The sequence below is a fragment of the Mustela nigripes genome, chromosome 8, assembly GCF_022355385.1.
Source record: "Mustela nigripes isolate SB6536 chromosome 8, MUSNIG.SB6536, whole genome shotgun sequence".
NCBI classification, from domain to species: Eukaryota; Metazoa; Chordata; class Mammalia; order Carnivora; family Mustelidae; genus Mustela; species Mustela nigripes.
Window position 1 is genome coordinate 25,461,340 of NC_081564.1, and position 27,122 is coordinate 25,488,461.

Genomic DNA, 27,122 nt, shown 5'->3' on the forward strand with positions numbered 1-27,122 from the left:
TAAGATGGGATTGGGAGGGAGACAAACCATAAGTGACTCTTAATCTCACAAAACAAACTGAGGGTTGCCGGGGGGAGGGGGTTTGGGAGAAGGGGGTGGGATTATGGACATTGGGGAGGGTATGTGATTTGGTGAGTGCTGTGAAGTGTGTAAACCTGTTGATTCACAGACCTGTACCCCTGGGGATAAAAATATATGTTTATCAAAAATAAAAAATTAAAAAAAAAAAAAAAACTCTCCACAGAGATCCTTCTGGTGATTTTCGCAGTAGGTCACTCTCTGAATCACTGAATCAGCCCAAATCCTATCTCCCATCTCCCTAAAAGTGATATTTTAGTTCATCACTTTTGTAAGCCGTTTAATCTATGAGATATAAGCCTATGGTTTTCATCCTGTCACACATTAGAATTCCCCATGGAGCTCTTAGAAACACACTTGCCCAATCTAACTGCTGACCAATTAGATTAAAACTCAAGGGAATTCCTTTACATGTTCTCAATGACCATGAGCCCTCCACCTGAGAAAACACCAGTGGCTTTGGGAGTTCCTCTTCCCACTTCCACCTAACAGGAGAAAGGTTTTCCCTTCACTTTTTCAGGTTCAATTTAACATGCATAGCCCAAAGTGTCAAATCTTCCTTGGGCAGGGGCGCCTGGGTGGCTCAGTTGGATAAGCAACTACCTTCAGCTCAGGTCATGATCCCAGAATCCCGCGATTGAGTCCCACATCAGGCTCCCAGCTCCATGAGGAGTCTGCTTCTCCCTCTGACCTTCTCCCCGTCATCCTCTCTCTCACTCTCTATCAAATAAATAAATAAATAATCTTAAAAAAAAATCTTCCTTGGGCAACAATCAATGTCACAATTTAAAACAGAGGTAAGAACAGAAGGCCAGAACAGAATAACTGCATAATAATCCTTTTGTTTTGGGGCATATAGCCCAGAAGACATTCAAAGGAGTAATTGAAGCTGCTATAAGAAAGCCCCTTCTATTTTCATGGAGTTACTTATTACATATTTTTTCAACATTTCCAACCTGAAAAACTAAAAATAGAATCCATGTGGAAGCCTGTCTCATTCTAGTGTGGTAATTCTCAGCAAGGAGTAATTTTGCTCCTTAAGGGGCACTTGATAATATCTGGACATGTTCTGTTTTGTTTTTAAGATTTTATGTATTTATTTAGAGAAATAAAGCATGCAAGTGGGGGGAAGGGACAGAGGGAAAGGAGAGAGAGAATCTCAAGCAGACTCTCCACTGAGCACAGAGCCCAACTCAGGGCTTTATCTCATGACCTGAGATCATGACCTGAGCTGAAATCAAGACTTGGATGCTCGGCCAACCTGGCCACCCAGGTGTTCCTGGCAATGTTTTTTGAGTGTCCTGGTACTTTGATTATCATTATTAGCATCTAGAGGGTAAAGATCTAGGATATTGTTAAAACATCCTATAATATTCAGAATTCCCTCCCTGCTGAAAATCGCCCCCCCTCCCCCAAGTAGTTATCTAGCTCAAAATGTCAGTAGTGCCTGGGTTGAGATATCCTGGTCCAGACCGAAAGAAACTTCCCACTCCTTCTCTGCATGATGTCCTTGACAACCTCTTTATAACAAGGAGTCAGCATTCCTGACCAAGAGCTAAGACAGTTGTCTAATAAACTTTAATAGGACCAAATGTATTTTTGAAAATTAGTCATCCTTTCCCTGAGATGACTGCCAGTGAAGTTATTGACATTTAATCTTTTCCTTTTAGATTTGGTGTTAATGATGGTGATGATTAACTATTCTATTTTCCTACAAAATGTTCCTAACAAGAGTAAATCTTTGATTTGCTTGCTTGAAACCTTTGCCTTCGCAGCAAGATGGTAATAAAATGAAAGTGCTTATAACTAAATCATTTTGAGATTTTTTTCTTTTCAGTAAGATTTTCTTTTCCAGTAAGATTTTATGTCTAAAAATTGCCTGAAAAAACTTATTAATATATTTATATGTTTTATCAGCTCAATATTATTAATTATTATAATGATAAATCAAAAAAATGGGGACCTTATGCTTCCAGGAAATTTTCTTTTTAATTTTGATATCTATTTATAAATATGAGAAATAGAAGAACACACAGAGATGGTGAACAATAAAGTTTTCTCAAGCATAAAATAGATCATATTCTATAAAATCCTATGAGGGAAGTGAACTAGAAGGGATGATTAAATGAGGAAAAAAACCAGTGTGAATATTCTGAACCTTACGAAGAGCTCAGGCTCACATTTTTTAAATGGATGATGGTGAATATCAGAACCCAATGTTATTTACATTCTTTTGGATACACTTGGAAGAGTGATATTAACAGTTTTATTTACTTAAAGTGTCCATTTTTATTTTGGGCCAGAAATTACATCCTTTACAGGGTTTAAACTTAGGGTGAAAAAATCTAGATGTCTACTTAAATGTGTTTGGTGATGAATATAGATTTGCAAAAATAGTTGAGGGGGAAAAAATTGACTACTTACAGGTTTAGTTCCATGCTTCTAAAAGATTTCTCAAACCTCAGAGTCAACTGACACACTGTCAACAGACAGATTCTCAGGCTTCATCTTATACCAGAAACACTCAGATGGCCAGGGGAGCAATCTGGGAATCTGCATGTTCAATCTTTGTCTCTTGATTCTTAAGGTAGAATACTTTGGGCAGCCTTGATCTCTCCAGCATGATTAAAATATTCATACACCCATTCCTTAAAGGGAAGCCCAAGGGTGTGTCGAGGGTCAAGAATTCCTTTTTCTTTCATTGATCTGACACATTGAGCACCTATTTCAGGACAAATATATTGTTGGGGGACCCAGTAGACAATTTGAAGCTGGAACTTGAGCTGGGAGCTTCTTCTCCCACTCAGAGTCTACAGGAAGGACCTTCATCTCCTTTTCAGGGGCTTCCGGATATCTAGCAATGTTCAGTAAGGCTGGGATATGTAAGCAAAGCCCAGAGATCTGGATCCAAACCTCTCAATTTGAGAAGCACTTTTGAATAATATGTGTTGTGTTTCTTAAGAGTCAATGACTCTAAGGAATCATCTATAGGTATTGTGAAAGTGTAGATTCTCGTTCAGTAGTTCTGGGTGGAGCCTGAGAGTGGGATTTTCTAACAAGCTCCAAGATGATGCCCATGCCTCTTGACTACAGACCACATATTGAACAGGAAGGACTAAGGAGCTTTATTTTTTTTTTATTTTTATTTTTTTATTTATTTTCAGCATAAGAGTATTCGTTATTTTTGCACCCCATCCAGTGCTCCACGCAATCCATACCCTCAATAATACCCTCCACCTGGTACCCCGACCTCCCACCCCCAACCCCTTCCAAACCCTCAGGTTGTTTTTCAGAGTCCATAGTCTCTCATGCTTCACCTCCCCTTCCAATTTCCCCCAAATCCTTTCTCCTATCTAACTCCCCATGTCCTCCATGCTATTTGTTATGCTCCACAAATAAGGGAGACCATATGATAATTGACTCTCTCTGCTTGACTTATTTCACTCAGCATCATCTCTTCCAGTCCCATCCATGTTGCTACAAAAGTTGGGTATTCATCCTTTCTGATGGAGGCATAATACTCCGTATATGGACCACATCTTCCTTATCCATTCGTCCGTTGAAGGGCATGTTGGTTCTTTCCACAGTTTGGCAACCATGGCATTTGCTGTTATAAACATTGGGGTACAGATGGCCCTTCTTTTCACTACATCTGTATCTTTGGGGTAAATACCCAGGAGTGCAATGGCAGGGTTATAGGGAAGTTCTAGTTTTAATTTCTTGAGGAATCTCCACACTGTTCTCCAAAGACGCTGCACCAACTTGCATTCCCACCAACAGTGGAAGAGGGTTCCCCTTTCTCCACATCCTCTCCAACACATGTTGTTTCTTGTCTTGTTAATTTTGGGCATTCTAACTGGTGTAAGGTGATATCTCAATGTGGTTTTAATTTGAATCTCCCTGAGGGCTAACGATGATGAACATTTTTTCATGTGTCTGATAGCCATTTGTATGTCTTCATTGGAGAAGTGTCTGTTCATATCTTCTGCCCATTTTTTGATATGATTATCTGTTTTGTGTGTGTTGAGTTTCAGGAGTTCTTTATAGATCCTGGATATCAACCTTTTGTCTGCACTGTCATTTGCAAATATCTTCTCCCATTCCGTGGGTTGCCTCTTTGTTTTCTTGACTGTTTCTTGGCTGTGCAGAAGCTTTTGATTTTGATGAAGTCCCAAAAGTTTATTTTCGCTTTTGTTTCCTTTGCCTTTGGAGACATATCTTGAAAGAAGGTGCTGTGGCTGATATCGAAGAGATTACTGCCTGTGTCCTCCTCTAGGAGTCTGATAGATTCCTGTCTCACGTTGAGGTCTTTTATCCATTTTGAGTTTATCTTTGTGTATGGTGTAAGAGAATAGTCGAGTTGCATTCTTCTACATATAGCTGTCCAGTTTTCCCAGCACCATTTATTGAAGAGACTGTCTTTTTTACACTGTATAGTTTTTCCTGTTTTGTCGAAGACTATTTGCCCATAGAATTGAGGGTCCATATCTGGGCTCTCTACTCTGTTCCACTGGTCTATGTGTCTGTTTTTATGCCAGTACCATGCTGTCTTGGTGATCACAGATTTGTAGTAAAGCTTGAAATCAGGTAACATCATGCCCCCTGTTTTATTTTTGTTTTTCAACATTTCCTTACTGATTCGGGGTCTCTTCTGATTCCATACAAATTTTTGGATTATTTGCTCCAGCTCTTTGAAGAATACCGGTGGAATTTTGATCAGAATGGCATTAAAAGTATAGATTGCTCTAGGCAGTATAGACATTTTAACAATGTTAATTCTTCCGATCCAAGAGCATGGGATAGTCTTCCATCTTTTTGTGTCTTCTTCAATTTCTTTCATGAGTGTTTTGTAGTTCCTCAAGTACAGATCCTTTATCTCTTTGGTTAAGTTTATTCCCAGGTATCTTATTGATGAGGGAGCAGGAGGCTGGCTGAGGACAAAGCAAAAGCTGGTGCCTTGCACCCCCTCTTCACCCTTTCCCCTCCATATGTGTAGCATCCCTCTGGCAGCCCTGACTGCCATGAACAATAAGCAAATAGTTAACTTGCAGAGCTCACAATCCTGGTAGACAGGAGTCTCCCTTGGCTTACAAATGTCCTAAATCTCACTAACAAAGAGGATTGATAGCAGGATTGTGACATCCCACCAAAAAGTCCCCCAACTATCTTAATGTTAATGGCTGGTCTAAAGACAACATTGATCCAGCTGCAAGGGCAAGGCCTCCTGCAGGCCTGGAACATCCTGACACCTTGTAGGCCCTCTTTAGCATATGAAAACTCCACTGAAACCTCCCTTCCCCTCACCTTCCCCCAACCTCAGGGTATATAACATGCCTACCCTCACAACCAGGGGCAGCTGCATCTCCGCCTGCCCACGGGCCCTGTCCCTGTGCTCTAATAAATCACCTTTTGCACGAACTAAGTCTTAAGAATTCTTTCTTCAGTCGTCGGCTCCGAACCTCCTCACCTCACTAAACCTGACTTAGGTTCTGGGACTTCATCATTATGGGAGGACTAAGGAGCTTTTAAAAAGTACCAATGCCCTGGTTGATTCTTTTGGACTTATTCTAAAATGTGAGGGGAAATATCTGTGTTCTAGCCATCTGCTGTAGCTAAGAAGAAGAAGAAAAAAACTATAAACCATATAGCAGAATGGTCTGAAGTCTAATCACCTGACATACAGAAGGAACTTAAAATGTTGAGTTATGAATAAGAACTTAGAGCTCACAATCCTGCTAAACAGGAGTCTCCCTTGGCTTGCAAATGTCCTAAATCTCACTAACAAAGACGATTGATAGCAGGATTGTGACATCCCACCAAAAAGTCTCCCAACTATCTTAATGTTAATGGCTGGTCTGAAGACTGAAGACAACATTGATCAAGCCACAAGGATAAGGCCTGTAAGGGCAAGGCCTCTGGTAGGCCTCTGATATCCTGCCACCTAGTAGGCCCTCTTTAGCATATGAAAACTCCCGTTGAAACCTCCCTTCTCCTCACCTTCCCCCAACCACAAGGTATATAACATGCTTACCCTCACAACCCGGGGCAGCAGCTCTTCCTGCCCATGGGTCCTTTCCCCGTGCTTTAATAAACCACCATTTTGCACCAAAGATGTCTCAAGAATTCTTTCTTGGTCATCGGCTCCGGACCTCAGCGCACTGAACCTCACCTAGGTTCTAGAACTTCATCAAAAAGAGTCCTGCTCATGATCAAAGGAGGCAGCTCTTTGACCTTAATGTTGTCTCCAGGACCCAAGGTCATGATAGTGAGGGTGATATATGGTTATTTGATTATCCACCAGCAGGGAGGGCTGGGTGTCTCAGACAGTCTATGAACTTTGTACCCACGAGGTGAGATCCACAGGACTGTGGGGCTTCCTTACATGTAGACAAAAGCTATGTGGAAAGTGGTGCCTAGGACATGGTCCAAGGAGGCACCACTGTTCATGAGGGCACAAAACAGGGTGGTCAGCTTTTGTTGCCTATCTCCATCTCCAGGGGAGGTCATGGCTCTCTCAACATTCTTATAAACTTTTTCCTCTTCCTCTCCCCCTGGGAAAGCTTTATCTCAAAAGACTTGGCTTTTGTAATCAATGGCAGTGCCTTTGGCTTCCTGCTGCTGTTGTTCTCAGTTCTGTTTTGTCTTGCCCCTAGAGTAAGAAATCACAGAAGGATTGTTCCCCTGTTAAATGCAAGTGTGGGGCACAAGAGGGATCAAAATGCACAGAAAGAGACACACCAAAAAATTTGATAAATGATGACTTACATCACCTACTTGCAAAACAGTAGGGAGATAATTACCAGAGCATTACCTGATGATAAATTACAGTGGCCCCTGTTAGCCCTAGCTCCTTCAGTTGCAAGAAAGGGGGAGATGGAGGGAGGTCCCAACTCTAATGGGTACCCCCAAGGAAGAGAACCTGAGAACTGGTCCCAGCAATTGCTTTAAGAATCACTTTTCAAGTCATACTTACATACAGTTAAAAATAAAATGAAACAACACAAAAGATCATCAATTAAATGTTTCCCTCCTGCCCAAGACCACAATTACCTGCCTCCATTTCCAAAACAAACAAAAAAAAAAAACTACTGTTTAGAACTTTTCCTGGGTCCTTCAAAGCATTTTCTCTGCATTTAGAAGCATGCTTCCCCTCTTCCCCTGATGTTTTATGCAAATAAATTTGCATACCCTCTACAAAAACTGTGTCTTAACATAATTTTACTGAATGATTTCAACCTGGATGGGGAGAAATCCATCAGGGAGCTTAATAATTATTGTCATTCGATTTCAAATATTCAGAGGCAAACAGGAATGCACCTTCTCTTCTGAGGAGTTTGTGGGGAAATATTACAAAAGGAGGCACAAGATCCTTCATTAACACAAAGTCTTGGCTGTTCCAAACTCAAAAGTCAAAATCTATGTATAAGTATCAGAGGATGCTGTTTGGACATATCTGTAATCGCTAGTTGTATATTCTATTAGAACAGTTTCTATTTCAAGGCTTTCCCAGAGGTGGCTTATAGCGCCTTAAGGTTCCACTACCCTCCAGAATGACTGAGTTACTAAAAACCTCATCAGGAGCAGGAGACATTGCTAGGGGTTGAAAGACCCCTCCCCTAGAAGATAGATAGGATAACTAACCGCTTGTTTGCTTTTCTCTGAACCGCTGGCTTTTAGGCGTAAATTAGGTTATTAATTGCTTATTAATTGCTCTTTTGCCCTTCTGTAACTGCTTGGCTTATAGAAATAATAGAAGACGCCATGATGGCATTCCTACCTTCCCCCTTCTTGTTCCCCCTCCCTGCCTCTCTCCTCCCGCGCACGGGCCCTCAGAACCAATCAGCTTGTTCCCCCTTCCCGCCTCTCTCTTCGAGCGCGCGCGCGGGTCCCCAAAGCCAATCAGCAAACTCCACGTGTGCCTTTTTCAAAAGTTCTGTCAACCAATCAGTTGCGCCCCACACAAAACTTGTTTGTACCTGTCTATAAAAACCGGGCACCACCCCAGCCGGGTGTGCTCAGCTAGCAGGAGCTGCTGACCACCCGCAGGCGCGCGCTGACCACCCGCAGGTGCCTGCATAACAATAAAGAACCTCTTGCTGATTGCATCCAGTGGCAGTGTTGGATTCTTGGGTAAGGGGATCCGTGGGTCTTTCAGGGTAATAGTATCAATAATAGCAATTAATGATTATTTAGCACTGACTCTGAGTTGTGTGCTATTATTGGAACTCTATGTGTTTTATTTCATTTAATCCAAATCCCAAGAAAGTGACTATTATTTTCATACTCAGATAGAGCCTTCTTTTAAATGGAAATGATTAAGATCACACAATAAATAGCTTCCAAGATTTAAAGACTTAAAGCTAGGCAGTGAGTCGCGATCCTAAACTCTTAATTCCTCTGGTACACCTTTCTTTTAACACACTCTCAGTGCCTATAATCTGCCAGATGTTATGCCAAGGTTGGGGGCACAGAGGTAAATGTAACTGCCCCTGGATTGTTGTGGCTATAAGAAATAATGAATGCAAAAGGTTTGGGGTTTTTTGTGATTTTCTTTTTTTGTAATTTTAATTTTTTTCCAGTTTCATTGAGACATAAATTATGTACAGCATTGTGTACAGCATTGTGTACATTTCAGGTGCACAAAGTAATGATTTGAGGGGCGCCTGGGTGGCTCAGTGGGTTAAAGCCTCTGCCTTTGGCTTAGGTCATGATCCCAGGGTCCTGGGATTGAGCCTTGCATAGGGCTTTCTGCTCAGTAGCGAGCCTGCTTCCCCCCTCTCTCTCTGCCTGCTGCTCTGCCTACTTGTGATCTCTCTCTCTGTGTCAAATAAATACATAAAATTAAAAAAAAAGTAATGATTTGATGCATGTCTGTTTTGAGAATGATTATCACAATAAGTTTAGATAAACATTCATGACCTCAGTAGAAGCTTTTGCGCTATTGTGAGAGCCAACTTTCAAGATGGCCCCCCAGGATCCCTGCCCTCTGATATCCACACCCTTGTAGAGTGACATCTCACTATGACCAAGGCACCAGCAGGATATCGTGGAATGATGGTATATGATTTCCAAGACTAGGTAATTAGAGACATCGTGCCTTGCTTTCTTGAATCACCTGCTCTGGTGGAAGCTAGCCAGCTATCCTGTCATGAGGACATGAGAGGCCCTTTGGAGAGGTCCCAGGGTGAGGAACTGAAGCCTCCTGCCAACAACCAAGGGAAAATGCCATCTTGGAAGAAGATTCTCCAGCCCTTTCAAGTCTTCAGATAAATAAGCCAATATTTGAGTGTACCCTCATGAGACACTCTAAGACAGAAACACCAAGCTAAGCCACAGCTTGTGTGAAATGAGAAATCTTTATGGTGGCTTTAAGCTATTAAATTCTGGGATACTTAGTTTTATAGCAATAGATAACTAATACAACTGTGCTTGTCATGTTTGGCTGCATTATTTTTTTAAAAGATTTTATTTATTTATTTGACAGAGAGAAAGATCACAGGTAGGCAGAGAGGCAGGCAGAAAGAGAGGGGGAAGCAGGCTCCCTGCTGAGCAGGCTCCTCTGAGGGGGATCTGTCCCCTAATTTCTTCCTCTCATAAAGATCTTTATGGATCATATGATATCATTTTACTTTAATTTCCTCTTGAAAGGCCCTGTCTTCATATAAAGTTGCATTTGGAGGGACTAGGTGTCGCCCTCGGCCCACAAGGACGACAATGAGCCTGGTTTGGTGTTAATGCTTCATTTCCGTTTATTTAATCAACTTCCTTAGCTTATATACAGCAGGGTGACCAATAAGGGGTCAAGCAATGGGGAGAGCCAATGAGAGTCCTGTTACTATGCTGATTAAATTTGATACAGCCAATAACTATGTCCTTCTTTAGGCGGGCTTCACCAGAAAGTTCATTGTATACTTGCAGCGTACTTTGCTAGCAGTGAGCCAAGCACCTTCTTGTCATGGCGGGGACTTACCCGGCCGGAGGCAGTCCCGGACAACTAGGGATTAGGACTCCAACATACAAATTTTGAGGTGACACATTCAGCCCATAACATATTCTACATAGAATATTAAAAAACTCAACAATGTCATTTATATTATAGACTGACCTAATTTTTCATCGAAGTGACTAATCATTTTATCATGAAAAACCAAATTCTCCTAAGAAGCCTGAAGTGTTGGGCAACTAGCTTGGTTAACAGAGTTCAGCTGCTTCTAAGACTTGATTTCCCTCATTCTCAGAGAATGAAATCAATGGTGAATTATGAAGTATATTCTATACCTACCTAATCTCCATGCAGCATTGAATAAGGAAAAAATACTTTCTAGTGCTGAATGCAGCTGAAGAGTGAACTGGAAACTTATCTTCCAGTGTAGATCCCAGCCATCCAAGCTGAACACTCAGTGTTTGAGCTTCAGAGAGATACTATGCTCATTGACTTCCTATCTGAGAGAGCACTTAATATATGATCACTAGAGGGGGCATATTGAACCTGAATAGCAAAACCTGATGGAACCTCCATATACTTGTACCTGGATTCTCCTTCTTCATCAGAGGTAGAAATAATACCCGGCTTCTGAACATCAATCACAGTGCATAGATTTGTTTTGTTTTGTTTGTTTTTTTCCTCCCAATAGCATTTCTGTGAAACCAGGGTGTCCTGCAATTCAACTCAATTCTGACGCTACCTGCCTGGAGGTAGAATCAGGTCTCACAGGTTAAGGGTCTGGCCTCCCAAGACTGCCCCTTCAGATACCAGTCTCAAGTTCAGGTTGTCACCTGTGTTTCTGACTGACTGGTTATAAATCAAGGGTTCCCACAACCCTTGGTTTTGGGAATCCTCTTTGGTTTTGATTCATTTGCTAGAGGTCCAGAGAACTCAGAAAGCCAGTTTACCTACTAAATTGGAGGTTTATTATAAAAGGATATAACTTCGGAACAGCCAGATGGAAGAAATGTATAAGGTGAGGCATGGAGGAAGGACATGGACCTTCCAAGCCCTGAAGGAGTACACCAGTCCCCAAATCTCCACATGTTCATCAACTCGGAAGCAGAGTTCCATCATTTTGGGTTTTTAAAGAGGCTTCAATTCAGAAGCATAACTGATTAAATCACTGGCTATTGGTGATTGAACTCAATCTGGATACAGCCTTTACCTCCCCAGAGGTCAGGGGTGAAATTAAAAAATCTCACCCTTCTAACCACATAGTTGGCTTCACAAGCAAACAAACAGCCCCCATCCTCAGGTGTTTCCCAAGTGACCATTAACATAACAAAAGACACCTTTATTGCTTTCACCACTTGGGTAATACCAAAGGTTTCCAGAGCTCAGTGCCAGAAAGAGGAGCAAGGATTTATATTTCTTATTATAAATCACAACCTCAAAGATACTCAAGACTAATGATCTTAGAAATAAATGAAGTTGTGCTCAGTAAGTGGTAGCTCTTACTTCACATTAAAAGTTCTGAAATAGGGGAGATATCTCAGATTCTCTTTTAATCCCCTGGGCCCTGCTGAGTGCAGGTTGTGTTTCCTACTGTGGAGCATGGGCTCCTTGCTCAGTGAGCTTGAAGGTTTGTTAAGCAATAGCAGTTATATATCAATCAGATTTCATCTTTGTCCTGTTTCATTTTCATCTTTTTAAAGGATTGTGCAGAAGCATTTCTCTGTCCCTCAGCTAAAGTGTTCGCCAGACTGAGCTAGGAAGAAGAAGCAAGTGGAGCATATGCTTTTTTACCTCTGAGTAAAGCGAATAAAATAAGGATCCATCTCATCAAAGCAAGATAGGATATTGTTAACCTTGAAATAAAACTGTCAGTTATTTGGAGGATGAGGGAATGGGGAAAATAGGGAAAGGAGAGTGGGAAGTACAGGACTCTAGTTATGCAAGGAATAAGTCACAGAGATGAAAGTTATAACACAGGGAATATTGTCAATGGTATTGTAATAATGGTGTATTATATCTAGAGCAGTGAGTTATACAGATGGACACCACATTCAGTAGGCCAAATTGAGGAGTCTTTATTAAAAAGCCGGTGGCTGTGAGGGGGTTCAGGCACACCAAAATATCGCAGCCCCTAATGAGCTAAGGGATAGACTTAAAAAGGCATAATCCACATCCTGTTGCCAGTTTCTAAAAATCACCAAGCGCAGTACAGAAGCAAAAATGCTGGATTATGCAGATATTTATGGTAGGGGTACATTTCCTGAAATTGTTATGTCTGAGGTATTCTGTGGTATTTTTGTTAAGGTTGCAATAATGGGTATAGTAACATGCCTGTGTTCTGAAATGCCCACTTTTTATAAAAAATGGCATGACTTATTCTAAGTCCGTTTCCTACGTGTCTCAGGTGTATGGTGCCAGATAGTTACACCTGTGATGAGTTTTTGAATCCCTATGTTCTACACATGATACTAATGTAACACTGTACATCAACTATACTTCAATAAAAAGAAAGTATAACAAGCTAAAAAGAAGGAAAGGAAAACATCGGTTATTTAACCAGTGAAATGGGCTTATTTAGGAATAGCAGAGAATTGCAATTCACAACAAAGAAGTTGAGGCAAAACCATAGGCAAGACTATAGAGCAAAGCAGATGACTACTCTTTTACAGAGGAGAGGTGGGATTGGGATTATTATTATAGCCCCAAGGATTATTATAAACAAAAAGTCCATCAGAATAAACTAGGACTTAAAAGTATAGTGACTGTTCTTTTTTTCCTTTTTGATTTTAACATTTTTATTATATTATGTTAATCACCATATAGTATCCCATTAGTTTTTGATGTAGTATTCCATAATTCATTGTTTATGTATAACACCCAGTGCTCACCGCAATATGTGCCCTCTTAATACCCATCACCTAAGTTGGAACTGTCAATGGTTGGCTGGGCTGTTGCCAAGGAGGGAGGAGAGCATCTTCCTTCATCCTGCTATGGTAGTAAAACATCCTCTTCTTCCTGTTGGGAACAGAAGGTAGGTCCCTTGTTGTTGAGTCTGCAGAGGACTCCAAGGAGTGGTAGGCAAGAGAGGTCCTCTTTCCAGACTCCATTTTAGTGAGGTTTCACTCTCTCTTTTCTTTTTAATTATATTCAATTAGCCAATATATAGTATACATTATTAGTTTTGATGTAGTGTTCAGCGATTCATTAGTTGCATTTAACACCCAGTGCTTATTACCACAGGTGCCCTCCTTAATACCCATCACCCGGTTACCCAATCTTCTATAACCCTCAGTTTGGTTTCCAGATTCCAAAGTCTCCCATGGTTTGTCTCCCTTTCTGATTTCTTCCCACTCAGTTTTCCCTCCCTTCCCCTGTGGTCCTCTGCACTATTAATTTTCCAAATATTGAATAACCTGTGGACTAAAATAAGGACTAGAATAAAGCAGATGCTCACCAGGGCCAGGAGTGAGTGGGGCCTGCAGAGGTCTGACACACCCCGTGATCCACCAGGCACTTGTGCATTCCATATGAAACTCAGTCTGGCATGCAGAGTCCACACAGTGCTGGTCTACATTTCCACAGTCTGCAGTTGCCCATAACACAGATGGAGGGATCTGTGTCCATGTTCTTTCTCGAGACTGGAAGATTTATTGAAGAAAAGTCCTGTAGATAGTGACTTTGTGCTCCAGCCCTCTGAGGTCCTGTCTCATCATATGATATTAAATTATGCTGTCCAAATGCTGGGTCACCTCTCCCTGGTCCTTTCACTTTTTCTAAATTAATCTTGACAACCCTAAGGTTTCTGGACCAACAGCCTCCCTCCTGTGAGAACCCCACGTCTGTGTCCTCTCAATGCTAAAGTTCTCTCTGGAGCAGCAAATGAATCTCAATGAGAACTCAGCTCAGCCTGAGGGGCCTCCGTTGCTCTGCTGATTTGTCTTTTTAAGTTTTGTGGCCCAAGATCACCAGAAAGATACAAGATTGGTTAGGTGCTGAAAATATGCTTCTTACAATGATTTCATGTCAGTGGCACAGTCTGGGCTATTTCTCTCTCTTTCTGGTTGTATAGCCGCACCCCTGCCCTTAACAGTAGTAGTAGCAGTAGTCTGCTAGTCCTGTTTGTAGTACTGATCCAGAGGACTCCTGGATGGCTCTGACGGTTGAGAGTTCAACTCTTGATCTCAGCTCAGGTCTTGATCCCAGAGTCTTGAGTTCAAGTCCTGTGTTGGGCTCTACAGTGGGTGGAGCCTACCCTTAAAAAAGAAAAAAAAAACTACTACTGATCTGTATTTTGGGTCAAGTCAGCAATTAGAAAGCCACACTTTCTAATGACCTGGAAGATAGTATCTTCCCCAACACGGCCCTTCATCTGTGTGGACCCCCTACCACCAGCAGTCACCACCTCCCTAAGCCCTTTATATGGCCTTCCCTACTGAAGAGGACTCTCCCCAACCAATCCCAGTTTTTAAAAACCTCATTGCCTTGATACCATGTCTCTTGGGAGTATTTTGATGGCAAAGTCTAAATTCTGAGTAAAATATCTTGCCAGATTTCTCCCTCAGATGAGGTCTGCAGGCCAGATAGAGTACTGACTGTAGGACAGCCTGCTTTAAAAAGCAAGATGCAGGGGTGCCTAGGTGGCTAAGTGGGTTAAGCCTCTGCCTTCAGCTCAGGTCATGATCTCAGGGTCTTGGGATCTGAGCCTTGCCTTAGGCTCTCTGTTCAGCAGGGAGCCTGCTTCACCCCCTCTCTACCTGCCTCTCTGCCTACTTGTGATTTCTGTCAAATAAATAAAATGTTTAAAAAAGAAAAAGGCAAGATGCATTGTTGACTTCTGCTCTTCTATAATTCTATAATCATCACTCTCCTGCATGGGGCCATTAATAACCAGGGCACACCAATGTGTGATTTTCATATTGGTTCATAGGTAAATCTCACCATGTCATTACAGAGTATTTTGTCTATTTTGTGACCCAGGAGCCCAACACCTAGATCATGTGATGCTGTTTTTTTTGTTTGTTTGTTTTGTTTTGTTTTGTTTTAATCTTCCTCCGAGAGAACCTGTCCTTTTTGTAAACTTTTCCTCAAATCCTAGAACTGCTGGTTTCCCATTCTGGAAATCAGTCCCCATAACTTGGGTCTATGTGAGGGACGCTAGGGCAAGGTGCATGTCAGGAAAAAATGAGGTATTTTCCTGAACTCCCTTTTTGGTACATTCCATCAGTTACACAGACTGTTTTCTGCAGAAATGGCAAAATGTTTCCCAAACTGAAGAGCCCATTTCTGGTTCTTTTAGCGTAGGATAGGAAGCTGGAAGGCAGAAGAGGGTAACTGCTATAGGAAAAGATTGGAGAGCCAGTTGTGTGTGGCAAAAGAGGAAGGTGTTGATACCCAGCAAGTACTGTGGCCCATGCACAGACACAGGCGTGCAGTCACCCCTGCGCACACATGACTAGCACTGTATGAGCAGCAGTGGAAGAGCAAGCAGGGCTGACTGGCTTAAGCTCAAGGAAATGTGCAGATGGAGCACTGCCCTGGGCCTTGTGTGGTCTTCTCTCCAGGTATATCTCTGGGAGGCCAGGCAGTGAGGGAGGCAAGGCAGCCTAGGGCCAGGATGCAGGGGTGTGGGGACAGGGAGCTCTCTTGTTCACTGGAGAGCCAACTTCCCATGGACCATGGGGTCCGACCCCACAATGTGACATCATCTCTTCATTTGGATGATGGTCTCACAGGGTGGCCCCTCCACACCTCAATTCCCAAGTCTGACATTTACCTGCTTCCAACCAAGTGTTCCCCAGGACATAGTAAGGGTTTGCTTATTCATTCTTAGGACCCAAATCTACCGCATCTTCCTTGCTTAGAGTTGGCTTACTACCTTTGATAGGGAGGAAGGTGGGTTTTCTGGAAAGTCAAACTCACATTGATGTGACCTAGCCCCTGCAAAAAGAGGTCATATTTTTAATTTGGGAAACAAGTACTAAACCAATGTCATGTATCTATATGATCTTACCATTCCACTAAAAGAAATTTAGATATTTTTACTGACCACAACTAATTGAATTCAAGAGAGGACTGGACCTGGTGGAAAGACAGGATGGGCTGGTAAGGCCCAGAGGATCCAGCTCATCTGCTGGATGTACATCCCCTCCAGGACTGGGGACCTGACTTTTACACAGTAAAGCCCTACCTTGATACAGCCAAAGGCCAGGGACGGAGACTTTGGATCCACTGGGGAGGAGTCCTCGAGTCCACAGTCTTAGCAGAGTTAACGAGGATCCCTCCAAAGCATTTTTCCTGCAGTGGTGCTATTGACCCCCTAGTATGTTCCAGGCCCTGAGGATGCACTTTGTATGTGTCGACCGCATAAACAGCCATAGAAATTAAATGAGGAGGTAACAAGTTTACCAGAGATAGGAGCCAAATGGAGGAATGATAAATGGTGCTGTGAATTCCTGGGGCCGAACCTCACCCAGCTTAGTGTCTGAGCATCATGGATGCTATGCCTTCTTGTTTAATCAGGAGCTGCAGTTTCCTGAGATTTAAACTGGAGATATGGTTCATGGAGCTCAAAGGACACCATATGGTTGACACTGAGGTTCTCTTTATTTTGGACCATGTTTTTACAACCATGTAGGCAGGGGTAACTCCCACATCTACCACCCAAACCCAAATCTCCCTCTAGAAATTCAGATTCATATTTCTAATGCTAGAAGATGCATCTCTCCAAAGATCCTGTTAATTCCCAAGTCAACATCCCCCTGCCCCCTTAATCACCTTTCTTTTTCCTACTCACATGGGGCAGATTTTCTCAAATTGTGGCTTCCGTGCTCCTTTAAGATACACTTACACCTGGGCTTCTGTGCCCAGAATAAAGCCTATGATATGTGTATATCCAGCTAAGCAGGCATATAACAGGGGCACAGAATGGGCTCTGGGTCATAGAAGGTCCTGTCACCACAGTGAGGACAGGGGTTGGCACTAAACCAGACCATGCCTGGCCGCCCCAACTCCTGCAGCATTTGCTTCAGCCTGGCGTGCAGCTGGGCAAGTCTGCCCAGGTGAAGGGTGCCACGGACATCCTCGTAACTCTCCAAGGGGGCTGGATACAGCACATGACTCAGCTTGCTCAGCCCGATGGTGTGGCGCAGCAGGTTCTCTAAGACAGCCATGGAGATGGGGTTTCCACAGAAGCTAAAGGTTGTGAGCTGGGAGCAGCGGCCCAGAGCAGGCAGGATGACAGTGAACTGGGAGTCCATAATCCCACACTCATCTAAGTCCAGGTCCTGGAGGGTGGCGGAGGCTCTCTCTATCAGAACTTGGAGAGGTGCAGGACTCATATTGGTCAGGTTGACCCCACTGAGACCCAGGTCCTTAAGCTGACTGACGTTCAGGTGCTGGGACAGATTTGTCAAGTCAGATTCCGAAAGCAGGCAATTAGTTATTGACAGGGTCTCTAGGGGGGTCTTCAGGCAGCTGGGGAGAGACAAAGCAGTTAGTTCTAGGGGCATGGAGGTGGTGGGCAGAGGGACATGGGGATGACTCAGGCCTCAAGGAAAGATAGGCCCATTACACCCAGATCCAGGGCTTTAACAGATGACGGTCAAGCCCCAGGACTCCACCTGGGGGAAAAACCACTCAAGTCCATCCAAGTTTCAGGGGAGTCCCTTCTCCAATACTCATTTTTGGTGATTTGGTCAAGTGCCCCCTGTGTTGTCAAATGCAGCATAGCATGTCCCTCAGAGGTGCTGTGAGTATCAATTAATCCAACAATGTCAGGCACTTGGAGGGGAGCCTGGCCCCATGTCTCCAGTAAGAAAAGGAATTGGTACTGGGAAACAGGACTAGAAATGCTTTCAACTCGGGCTTCCTTCTGGCTGCTTCTATGACCCCAGTCATTGGTACCTGTTTCCGATGAGGCTAATGGGAGATGTGCGCAAAGAGCTAAACTGGGCAAGGCCTGGCAACATGTCGCCTGCAGGGCCTAACATAGATCACTGTATCATCCACGTACCAGCAAGTCTTCACTCCTGCTCCCTTCCCCTCACCCCCCGCCCCCCAGAATCCAGCATTCCCACTCTATTGCCTTATGTGGAACCCAGAGCAACCCTTTACAGAGAGGGAACTGGAGGCAGGTTTGGAGAGAGAGACTCAGGTTGACAAAGCTGCCAAGCACAGAACTTATGATCTGAAACTTTACGTCAGATATGCCGTTCCTTCACCAACACTCAAGTTTAGTTACTTTTGATCATCATAATGTAGACATCATTTTCTCAGAAAGAATTCCCAAAGCCACCCTCACCTGCCACAAAGCTCCCCTTATAAAGATTCCTAAATAGAAGCCCCTTCAAATAGTATCTATCCTAGCTCATACCTCTCACCTCTATCTGGGAGGTTATCTGACAACATGCATGGAGACAGAGCAGGGACAGGGTGTGGACCTTCTAGAGATTCATACTGCATCTGGCACTGTCGATGGCAGATGCCCATTATCATTTACTGAAATAAAGAAGGGCTTATGCTGGACTGCCAAGAAACCTCACCAATCCCTCACCTGAGCACCTGGTCCAGACGGTCTTCCAGGAAGGAGATAGAGTCCAAATAGAGCTCCTCAAGGTGGTGCAGCCTGAGGAACTGAGCAGTGAACTGGCTGACGCAGTGCTCCTCCTTCGCTGGGGTGGTGTGGGAAGACATGTGGATGTGTGAGAGGAGGAGCCTGCGCAAATTGCCCATCTGACCCAGATGAGGAGCAAACTTCCCCAGTGTGGACAGTTTCCAGGTGCAATTCACTTCCAAATCCTGGATCGAGTCCAGCTGTACAATTTTCAGGATCTTCTTGATGTTCTGTATGGGCATTGCGAAAATCTTCAGCTTCTTACAGCACAGGTGCAGCAGACCCTTCCTCTGCTGGACTTTCTGGATGAGGTAGGCGAGGGACTCATCAGGGGTACCTTCCTTGAGACAAAGGTCTATCAGCACCTCCACAGGAGCCAAGGGTGGCTTGGGCCCTGGCTTGCATCCATCCACTTTTCGCTTCTTCTTCATGGGCTGGGCCACCTCTGGCTCCAAAAGGGAATACATACTGGCCCTCGTCCCAGACCACACGGTCCAGAAGTCCTGATGAGCATTCTTCCGTAAATCTAGCACCTGCAGTTTCCACCGCCTGCAGGGAAGATAGGAGACAGACCGAGATGCTTTCAAATCAATGGAGAATAAGACTTGAGTCTCAGAATCGAGGCAAGGCCCAGATGCCTCACCTGCACTGTTATTCCACACCCTTGGATGTCAGTGGCTCCTTAGGCTACTGGGATCCTTCCTTCTTGGTCCCCACTTGCAGTACCTCTAAGTGCCACCAGGAGAAGATGGACAACTTGTTCCTTTGGTCACCTCTGCATCTCAATCAGCCTTTCATGTCCATAGTCTGTTCCTAGAGTGACGCCAGAGATAGCCCCAAGGCTTCTCTGAGCTTCCTCACAGAAGCCTCTGGTCCACTCTGTGGCTTTGCACTTTCCCATGAACCCATCTCTCTCTTGCTTGGGCCCCCAGGGCCCTCCCAGGCAATGGGATCACCCTCACCTGGGGCGAACCTCCTGGGCAAGCAGGACATCAAGGCCATCGAGTGCAGCTTGGAAGGTCTCCTGGTGGGGCTGCTGCTCCTTCATCAAGGCCCCCAGAGGGAGGCAGGCGAAGGGCCAGGCCTGCACCATCACCTTCAGGATCTCGCTGTACCTCCCAGCAAAGGCCGCCGTGAACAGTGGTGGGAAGAGCTCCATAGGCAGCACTTCCAGAGCGGCAATGGCTGAGGCCTGGTGCCTCAGCAGGCTCTGACCTGCCAGGTCCAGAAGTCTGGGTGGGGCTGGCATGCTCATCCTGATGAATCTGCTCCGAAAAGAATCCTGGCGAAATATTCAAGGAACAAGGCTGAGTGCTAGCAACCCCATTATCCCTCCATCCTTGAGAGAAACCAACTCAAGGCCAAAGTCACTCTCTGGCAATAGTTGGGAGTCCTCCATTTACCCCAATTCTGTTCTTGGCTAGGTGGCCACAAAGCCACAGCTTTGCCCCTGCTGGCTCTAGATGTTCATCTTTCCAGGCCCCGATGGGGAAGCAAGATCACCACAGGTCCCATACCATATCCAGCTACTGCCACATTTAATCCTAGTCCCACTGTAGAGTTAGTACTGAGGAACCTGAAAACCAACCCCATCCCTTTTAGGGAAAAGTTGCTGATTATCACGAGTACTGAACATATATAGAAATAAGAAACTATCACGTGGCCCAAAATGAGGCCCTTCTCAGATCTAATAAATAACCCAGACATGAGAGATTAAGGAACATCTGGACAAGGGGCACCATAAATTTTCGACTGTAAAAGTAGCGTAACAGTACTCTACATCATGTGGAAGTTGGGGATGAAAAAAATATATACTATTTCAAGACAATTTTATTATATGTCTCTCCTACAAATATGAGAATTACTATGAGAATATAGAGCTGACATTCAGAACAAAGCCTCCACTTTTAAAATTATTCCATAAAATATTTTTTCTCCTGTGGAATATATTAAGCTTTTAGTTTATTATTTTTCTAAAAAAGGTTAACTTGTAAAACCACAAAACAATGAACTATAATTACTGAACACAAACTAAATACTTAAAATGTCATAAAAAATCCAACTAATCCAACTAATCATTTCCCCCGAAAATCTATCTGGTTAAGAAATATCATAAATGTCTATAAAATGGCATACACCAAAGCAGAAATCAAAATGTCTGAGATTAAGGCAAAACTGCATTTTGAGGCAAAAGCAAAGCCTGCTCATTCATACTATGTGGCTGAGGGCAGTACGATGGCAGCATCCCAAGCTTAGGGCTCCTGCCTCACCAGAAATGTATATGGTGCAGGGAGGAATCTGCTCAGACTTCAGGGTCTCACCTCTGGCTTCTCAGAAGCTATATTATCCTTTCTGGCTACACCTCCCTTTTTCAGATCCTAGCTCAAATTTTCAACTGAAAGCACGATGTTGTTATCACTGGATCTCTATCTAGTTAATCCCAATTGGGTTTACCTTCTCCATACAACTGACTGAATAATATGCCCCATTCGTGATAGAAAAAGAAAAGAAAACCAACCTGGAGGTATACCTGGGGGAGTTTTGGCCACATCAGTATAACTCAAATGTTCAAGTTAAGACAGCTTTATGCAGACAGTGGTGTTAACCCAAAAGAAAAAGAAATAAAATAAAATAAAATTCCAAAATATCAAGTAGTCACTTACAATTTGTTACCTAAAACTGCAAAACATGTATGCATTCATAGAAGAACAGATGTACAATTGAGGGGTGGCTGGTCTTCCAGATTTTGAGGATCAAGTCTTCCCTGAAGGAAGTCAGGTCAAAATTAAGAGGAGTTGGCCAGGAAAAGGGAGGGGACAAGGCTGTTTGTAATGGGACCATGGGGAATACCCAAGACTAGGAAAAATACATTTTATTTTGTTTGAGGATCTCAGACTTTTACGGCTACTTTAAACCCAAGAGCAGGGAGGATATCCACTCTTTTTCCTAGAAGATTTCCTCCTAGAAGGCTGAGATCAGATCAGTAAAATGGATGAAGAAGATTCAAGATAGGAATCTGGGCTACAGAGAGGTCAGAACCCTACTGGCAACCAAACCCAGGATTCGACTAGTCAAATTCTAACAGCCACTGAGGGGTCAGAGCCATGAGCTCTTTGGGCTTTTAGAGGCAGGGAGAGAAACAAGCATGAGCTAAATGCATGTCTCCATGTCATCAAGATGCTACTACCAGAGGACTTCCTCTTTAGGCTCAAGTGTCCTCTTCCACATCCTGACCCTTCAAAGGCAGAGCAAATCTAGGCATTTCCCAGGGGCCTTGGCCCCAAATGTGATCTCCAAAGGCCCCTTCTGAAGTATATATTGACAACTGTGGTTTCCTCATTCCTAGGGAACAACTAATATAAATACCGCTTCAAAAAGTCCCTTCTGGTCTCATCCCTATCCAGATGGATGTCCCTATCCAGCTTTTTAATTATTCCCATTCTCCTGAGACAGTGCCACTAGAAACAGGAATAAAACTTTTCCCTCTTTCTGTATTAAGCTCAGTACCCAAATACCAACACTTTTTCCTCACAGAATTTGAAGCTATATTTGACATTTAAGGATCTGCCAAAATTAGGGATGATTCCCATGCTGGGCTGGATCACATTGGTGGTTCTGACATTTTAGAACACAGAAAACCTCTCCACACAAAGAATTCTCCAGGCTATTCTTTAACCCTTGCATTATGATGCCCAAACAATTCTTCTATACCACTGTTGAGGAGATTGGGATTCATTCTCTGAAGGATGCTGTCCACTTAGTATCATCATGGAGACTGCTTTCTCCAAATTTCTGCCACCCATATCAGCAGGCTTTGTGTCAAATAAGGTTAAATTAGAAAGTGCTCTATGGGCATTTTAGTCCCCAGACAATCACCATTATCAATCAGCTGCAAGAGACTGAAATTAGCAATAAAGATAATCATAAATGTCCCTGATGACTAAGCAGTAACTGAGGACAGAAATGGTGCTTTGCAACTTTTCATCCAAACTTCTCAACCTTTGCAGGAAATTTAAAGTTCACTGTTAATTTTATTTTTAGCCCAGTGAATCAGGACCCAACTCCCCGCAGGGAGTAACTGATAGACACCTTCAGGCAAGGGGTTTGTCCTGGTTAGGCTCTGCCTCACCAAGTGGATGGACAATCTCATTGTTAGAGACACCTGACTGATAAGACTTCAATTGGACCTCAGTGAAACAGGACAACTGCCTAAGTCCAAGTTTGGGAACAGTCTATGGGAACCCAGGGTCTAGGAGATCCAAGGAGGCAGAAGTGATCACTGCCTTCAAATCTCAAAATGTTTAGTATGAGCCAAACATCCTTCCCTTGTGAGGTAAGTCCTACTCCTCCGTCCACCTCCATGCAGAGCCTTTGGATCAGGGAACACGCTGTGGGGTTAGAAGCCAGAACACTGGGAACACATCTATATGAAGGGCTATCCTTCCCACACAGGATCAGGACTGGCTCAGGACAACTCCCACAACCAAGGTATGAATTTGAAGAATGTTTCTATTGCATCCTGGTCAACTTTTCTCATGGTCTTCATTTGCTATGTAGGCCAGAGCATCCCCTGAGCTCATCAGAGTGGATGTCCTGAAACCACCTGTTTCATTCACAGAATTCCAACTGGGATCCCAGAGTATCATCTACCTTACTGGGGCCTTTAGAATGTTTCTGTGTTTCTGCTCTTTGCCACCTGGGATCATGCTACGTAGGCCAGAGCATCCCCTGAGCTCATCAGAGTGGATGTCCTGAAACCACCTGTTTCATTCACAGAATTCCAACTGGGATCCCAGAGTATCATCTACCTTACTGGGGCCTTTAGTATGTTTCTGTGTTTCTGCTCTTTGCCACCTGGGATCATGACCTGAGCCAAAGGCAGAGGCTTTAGCTCACTGAGCCACGCAGGCACCTCTTCTCTGTGCCTTTTTAAAAAACTAAGGTCTCTCTTGGACCTCCCTGCCCCTTCCTGTATTCAACAAGATCTGGTTTCACTTCGGATCCAGTAACATCTAGACCTAAACAAGAGATTGTCCCTCTTTCTTCCTCACCAGGGAGGACATTCCCAATCTCCAGATCACTCTAGCTCTAGCCAGTTATTCCTGGGGAAGTGCTTCTGGAAACATGATGGGGGAAGGGGAAGCTGAGGATTCACTCTAATCTGGGAAGCAGGAGGAGGAACTGAACTGGGAATGGCCCAGAACATCCAATGTGGGGCCCAGCATGAAGGAGGAGGAAATGTCAGCACAGCAGGAGGCCTGGTCCTCTGACTCCCACAGAGCTGTGTCCCTTAAAGGGTGGAGACTTGTGTCTGAGACCACCTAGGGGCACTGGAGGCCTGAGTGAGTTGCCAGTAGCTGTGTGTGTGTATGTGTGTGTGTACGTGTCCCTTTAGCTCAAGGACACAGAATCAGTCCAATGGAGAGTTTGGGGAGAGGGAGAGAAAGTGGCAAGCACTAATCCTGGAGGCAAAAGTGACAGGGAGATTCAAAGAGGAAAGGGCTCCAGCCTCAGCATTCAGCCTTTGGGATTTTGCTCTTCAGCCTCCTTACTTTTCACAGCCACGTGAGACTGAAAACTGTGCTTCTGAAAACAGAAAGAGAGAAAGGGGTCTGGTACTGTGTCCCTGTCATCCAAAGGGCCCTCAAACCTTTAACTCTAAGCCATAAGAAGGCCATGGTGGCTCTGAGAAAAACCAGATACAACAGGTTATCAGGCATTTTCCACAGGGGTTTGTTCCACTAGAGCAAGAGCAATGATCCTCAGGGTTCCAGGAACACAGACCTTACACTTGGTGAGAAAAATCCCCTATGTGCTAAGATGAGGGCTCACAGGAGGCACTGGGGCAGGGTGGACATGTTCACAGGAATGTCTCTAGACCAGCTAACCCCTCCTCCCCATATCCAGATACACTTTCTATTCTTAATCCTTGATTTACTCAAAAACATTTACTGAATGCCATAGACGATGCAGATTCTATTGAGCGAATGAAAAAGCAGCAAGCTGAAAAACAAATCAATCAGAGGTTTACATCAGACCATATAAAAATGACAGTGCAAGATGAAACTACATAAAGCCATCTGAAGAATCCACAAAGTTCTGTCTCTCAACCTACTTGTGATCTCTCTCTGTCAAATAAATAAAGAAAATCTTAAAAAAAAAAAATCCACAAAGTTATGGTTTTTCAGTGGCCATTCAAAAACTGTTTTTTGCCAACCATTAAGAATTCTCTTTATATTCATTATAAATACGTTGAGAAACTAATAAAATAGCAAAACTACTATTAACTTAGTATGTTGATTTTAAACACTGAAAATTAAACCACTTCTCTGCAAAAAAAATGCATCAAGAGTAGTTTTAACATTGCTTATGGTTCTTCTCATATAACTTTTGGTACAGAGGGCGCACCTTTCCTATGCCCTGGAGAACTGTCATGCTGCTTTCTAAGTTTGGATAGATTTCCAATATTTATTCCTTCATGTTTCCAATGTCATGACATATTTTTGAGAGAGTTCCTTTAGTGTGAAGACTTCTGCCAGAATCACTTCCTTTAAGGCATCTTCATCCTTTTGTCACAGCCATACTCTCCCTTCACACTTCTCTGGGAACTGGAGAATGTGAGTTTGAAGCTGGATTTAGAATCACAATGATGAATAAAAAGAGTTGAAGTTATCAAAGCAGTTCACTTCTCTAGCCTCTGGTTTCTCTCTTAAAACCTGAAATGTCACTAACAGGGGGCTAAGACTGATTCTTCCTTTCCATATATAGCAGCTGAGACTCAAGAGGGTGATATACTTGCACCCATGTCACAGAGAAGGCCGTGGGAGGGGGGCACAGGAATGAGGCCCCTGGCTGCTGGTCCAGGGCTTTCACTTATGCCAGCCTAATGGGAATATGCCTAGAGAAACCACCTGAAAATGGGAACATTCCACCCTCTATGTGTGTCAGCAATGGACAAGGTCAGAGAACATGTCTCTACTCAGACATCACCCACCACAGTCCAGGGGGTCAGCAGGTCTTTACTCTGCTGAGGGCCATGGGCCCTGCCAGGCATCCAGAAGGATGGGTTGGGGAGGGGTGCAATATTCCCAGGAAGAAATCAGAAAGGCCTGAGGTCTTGAGGCACCTCAGCTTACCAGCTGTGTCTCCCCAGTGAAGCAGGCTCAGGACAATTCCTGGGAGGACACATCTCCCTACCTTGCATATCCCTGGCTGTATCAAGTAAGAAAATTTGGCTGGAGTGTCACTCACAGGATGTGAGGCACATAGATGCATATGCGGGCCTCCCCGTCATGTGGGACAATGGATAAGAAGGGAGGCCAGAGAAGCAGAGGGGCCACAGGAGGCAGAGCTCTGGGGCATTTTTACCATGCTCTCTCATGCTCTGATCATCCTCTTTGCTCTCTCAACAGGTGAGGGACACTAAGGAGGGGAACTTCAGGCAGCCAGAGTTGACCCTTTCCTCCCTTTGCCCCAAACTCCTCTGAAGTCGTGGCTTTCATGTTCACCTCTCCTCTTTGTCCTTTTCCTCTTAAGGTCCAGGGCCCAATCTGTTCTGACACAGGCACTCTCAGGTTCTGTGGCTATGGGACAGAAGGTCATCATTTCCTGCTCTGAAGGCAGCAGTAATTCTGGAGTTTTTAATTAAGTGTTCTGGTATCACGAACACTCATGTGCTGCATGACATTCCCAATGCACAAGGTTGTCCGGGTGCCTCCATCCATTCTCCACCTCCATGTCAGGCCACATGGCCTCCCTGACTGCTTTGGGCTTTAGCTGGAGGACTAGCTGGGCACTATTATTGTTCTCTTTTAAGGAGAAAGAGTTTTCTTTCAAGGGACCTCTTACCCTCAGGGGTCCAAGCCCACATGGAAGTGACCTAAACTCTGCCCCTGCTTGACACCAAACAGGAGTTAAGTGTCTGGTGTCTGTAGCCAGTCTTACACCTTCACTCCAAGCAGAGGTTCTAAACATAACTATATGGCTTTGAGAATGGGGTCCCCAACACACTAGAGCTAGCTCCTTCTTATAAAAAAGCAACAGGACCGGGGCACCTGGGTGGCTCAATCGGTTAAGCATCTACCTTTGGCATTAGGTCATGATCTCAGGGTCCTGGGTTTGATTTCCCCATAGGACTCCCTGCTCAGTAGAGAGTCTGCTTGTCCTTATTCCTCTGTCCCTCCCCGCCCCCCCTTGTGTGCCTGCTTGCTCTCTCTCTCTCTCAAATAAATAAAATCTTAAAAAAAACAAAACAAAACAAAACAAAAAAACAGCAGGACAATTGCTCCACTGGGGAAATGACTGGGAAGTATACAGGTTACTCCTGCATCTTCCCTCTTGAGCATCCTCAGGACGTAGATTCCATCCAGCTCCTCAATGATAAGAACAAAGGGAACAACAGGGTTTCTTAACACACCTGAGAGACAGTTCGGGGACCAGCTTACCTTAAGATGTCTTCCGTCCACTCTGGTCCAGCTCAGATTGGCCTCT

The 27,122-nt window shown here is 44.0% G+C and overlaps 1 protein-coding gene and 1 gene segment (V, D, J or C); one reads left to right on the plus strand and one right to left on the minus strand.

Annotated features, from left to right (window-relative positions):
• LOC132023362 (probable non-functional immunoglobulin lambda variable 11-55) overlaps nt 1–27,122 on the plus strand; it is a 1,024,259-nt gene that overhangs the window by 225,423 nt on the left and 771,714 nt on the right.
• Nucleotides 16,918–21,183, minus strand: LOC132023855 (melanoma antigen preferentially expressed in tumors-like). Its single transcript, XM_059409978.1, has 4 exons — nt 21,151–21,183; nt 19,595–19,914; nt 18,573–19,181; nt 16,918–17,494 (listed from the first exon to the last, which is right to left on the minus strand). The coding sequence occupies exons 1-4, from the start codon at nt 21,181–21,183 to the stop codon at nt 16,918–16,920; spliced, it is 1,539 nt and encodes a 512-aa protein (XP_059265961.1).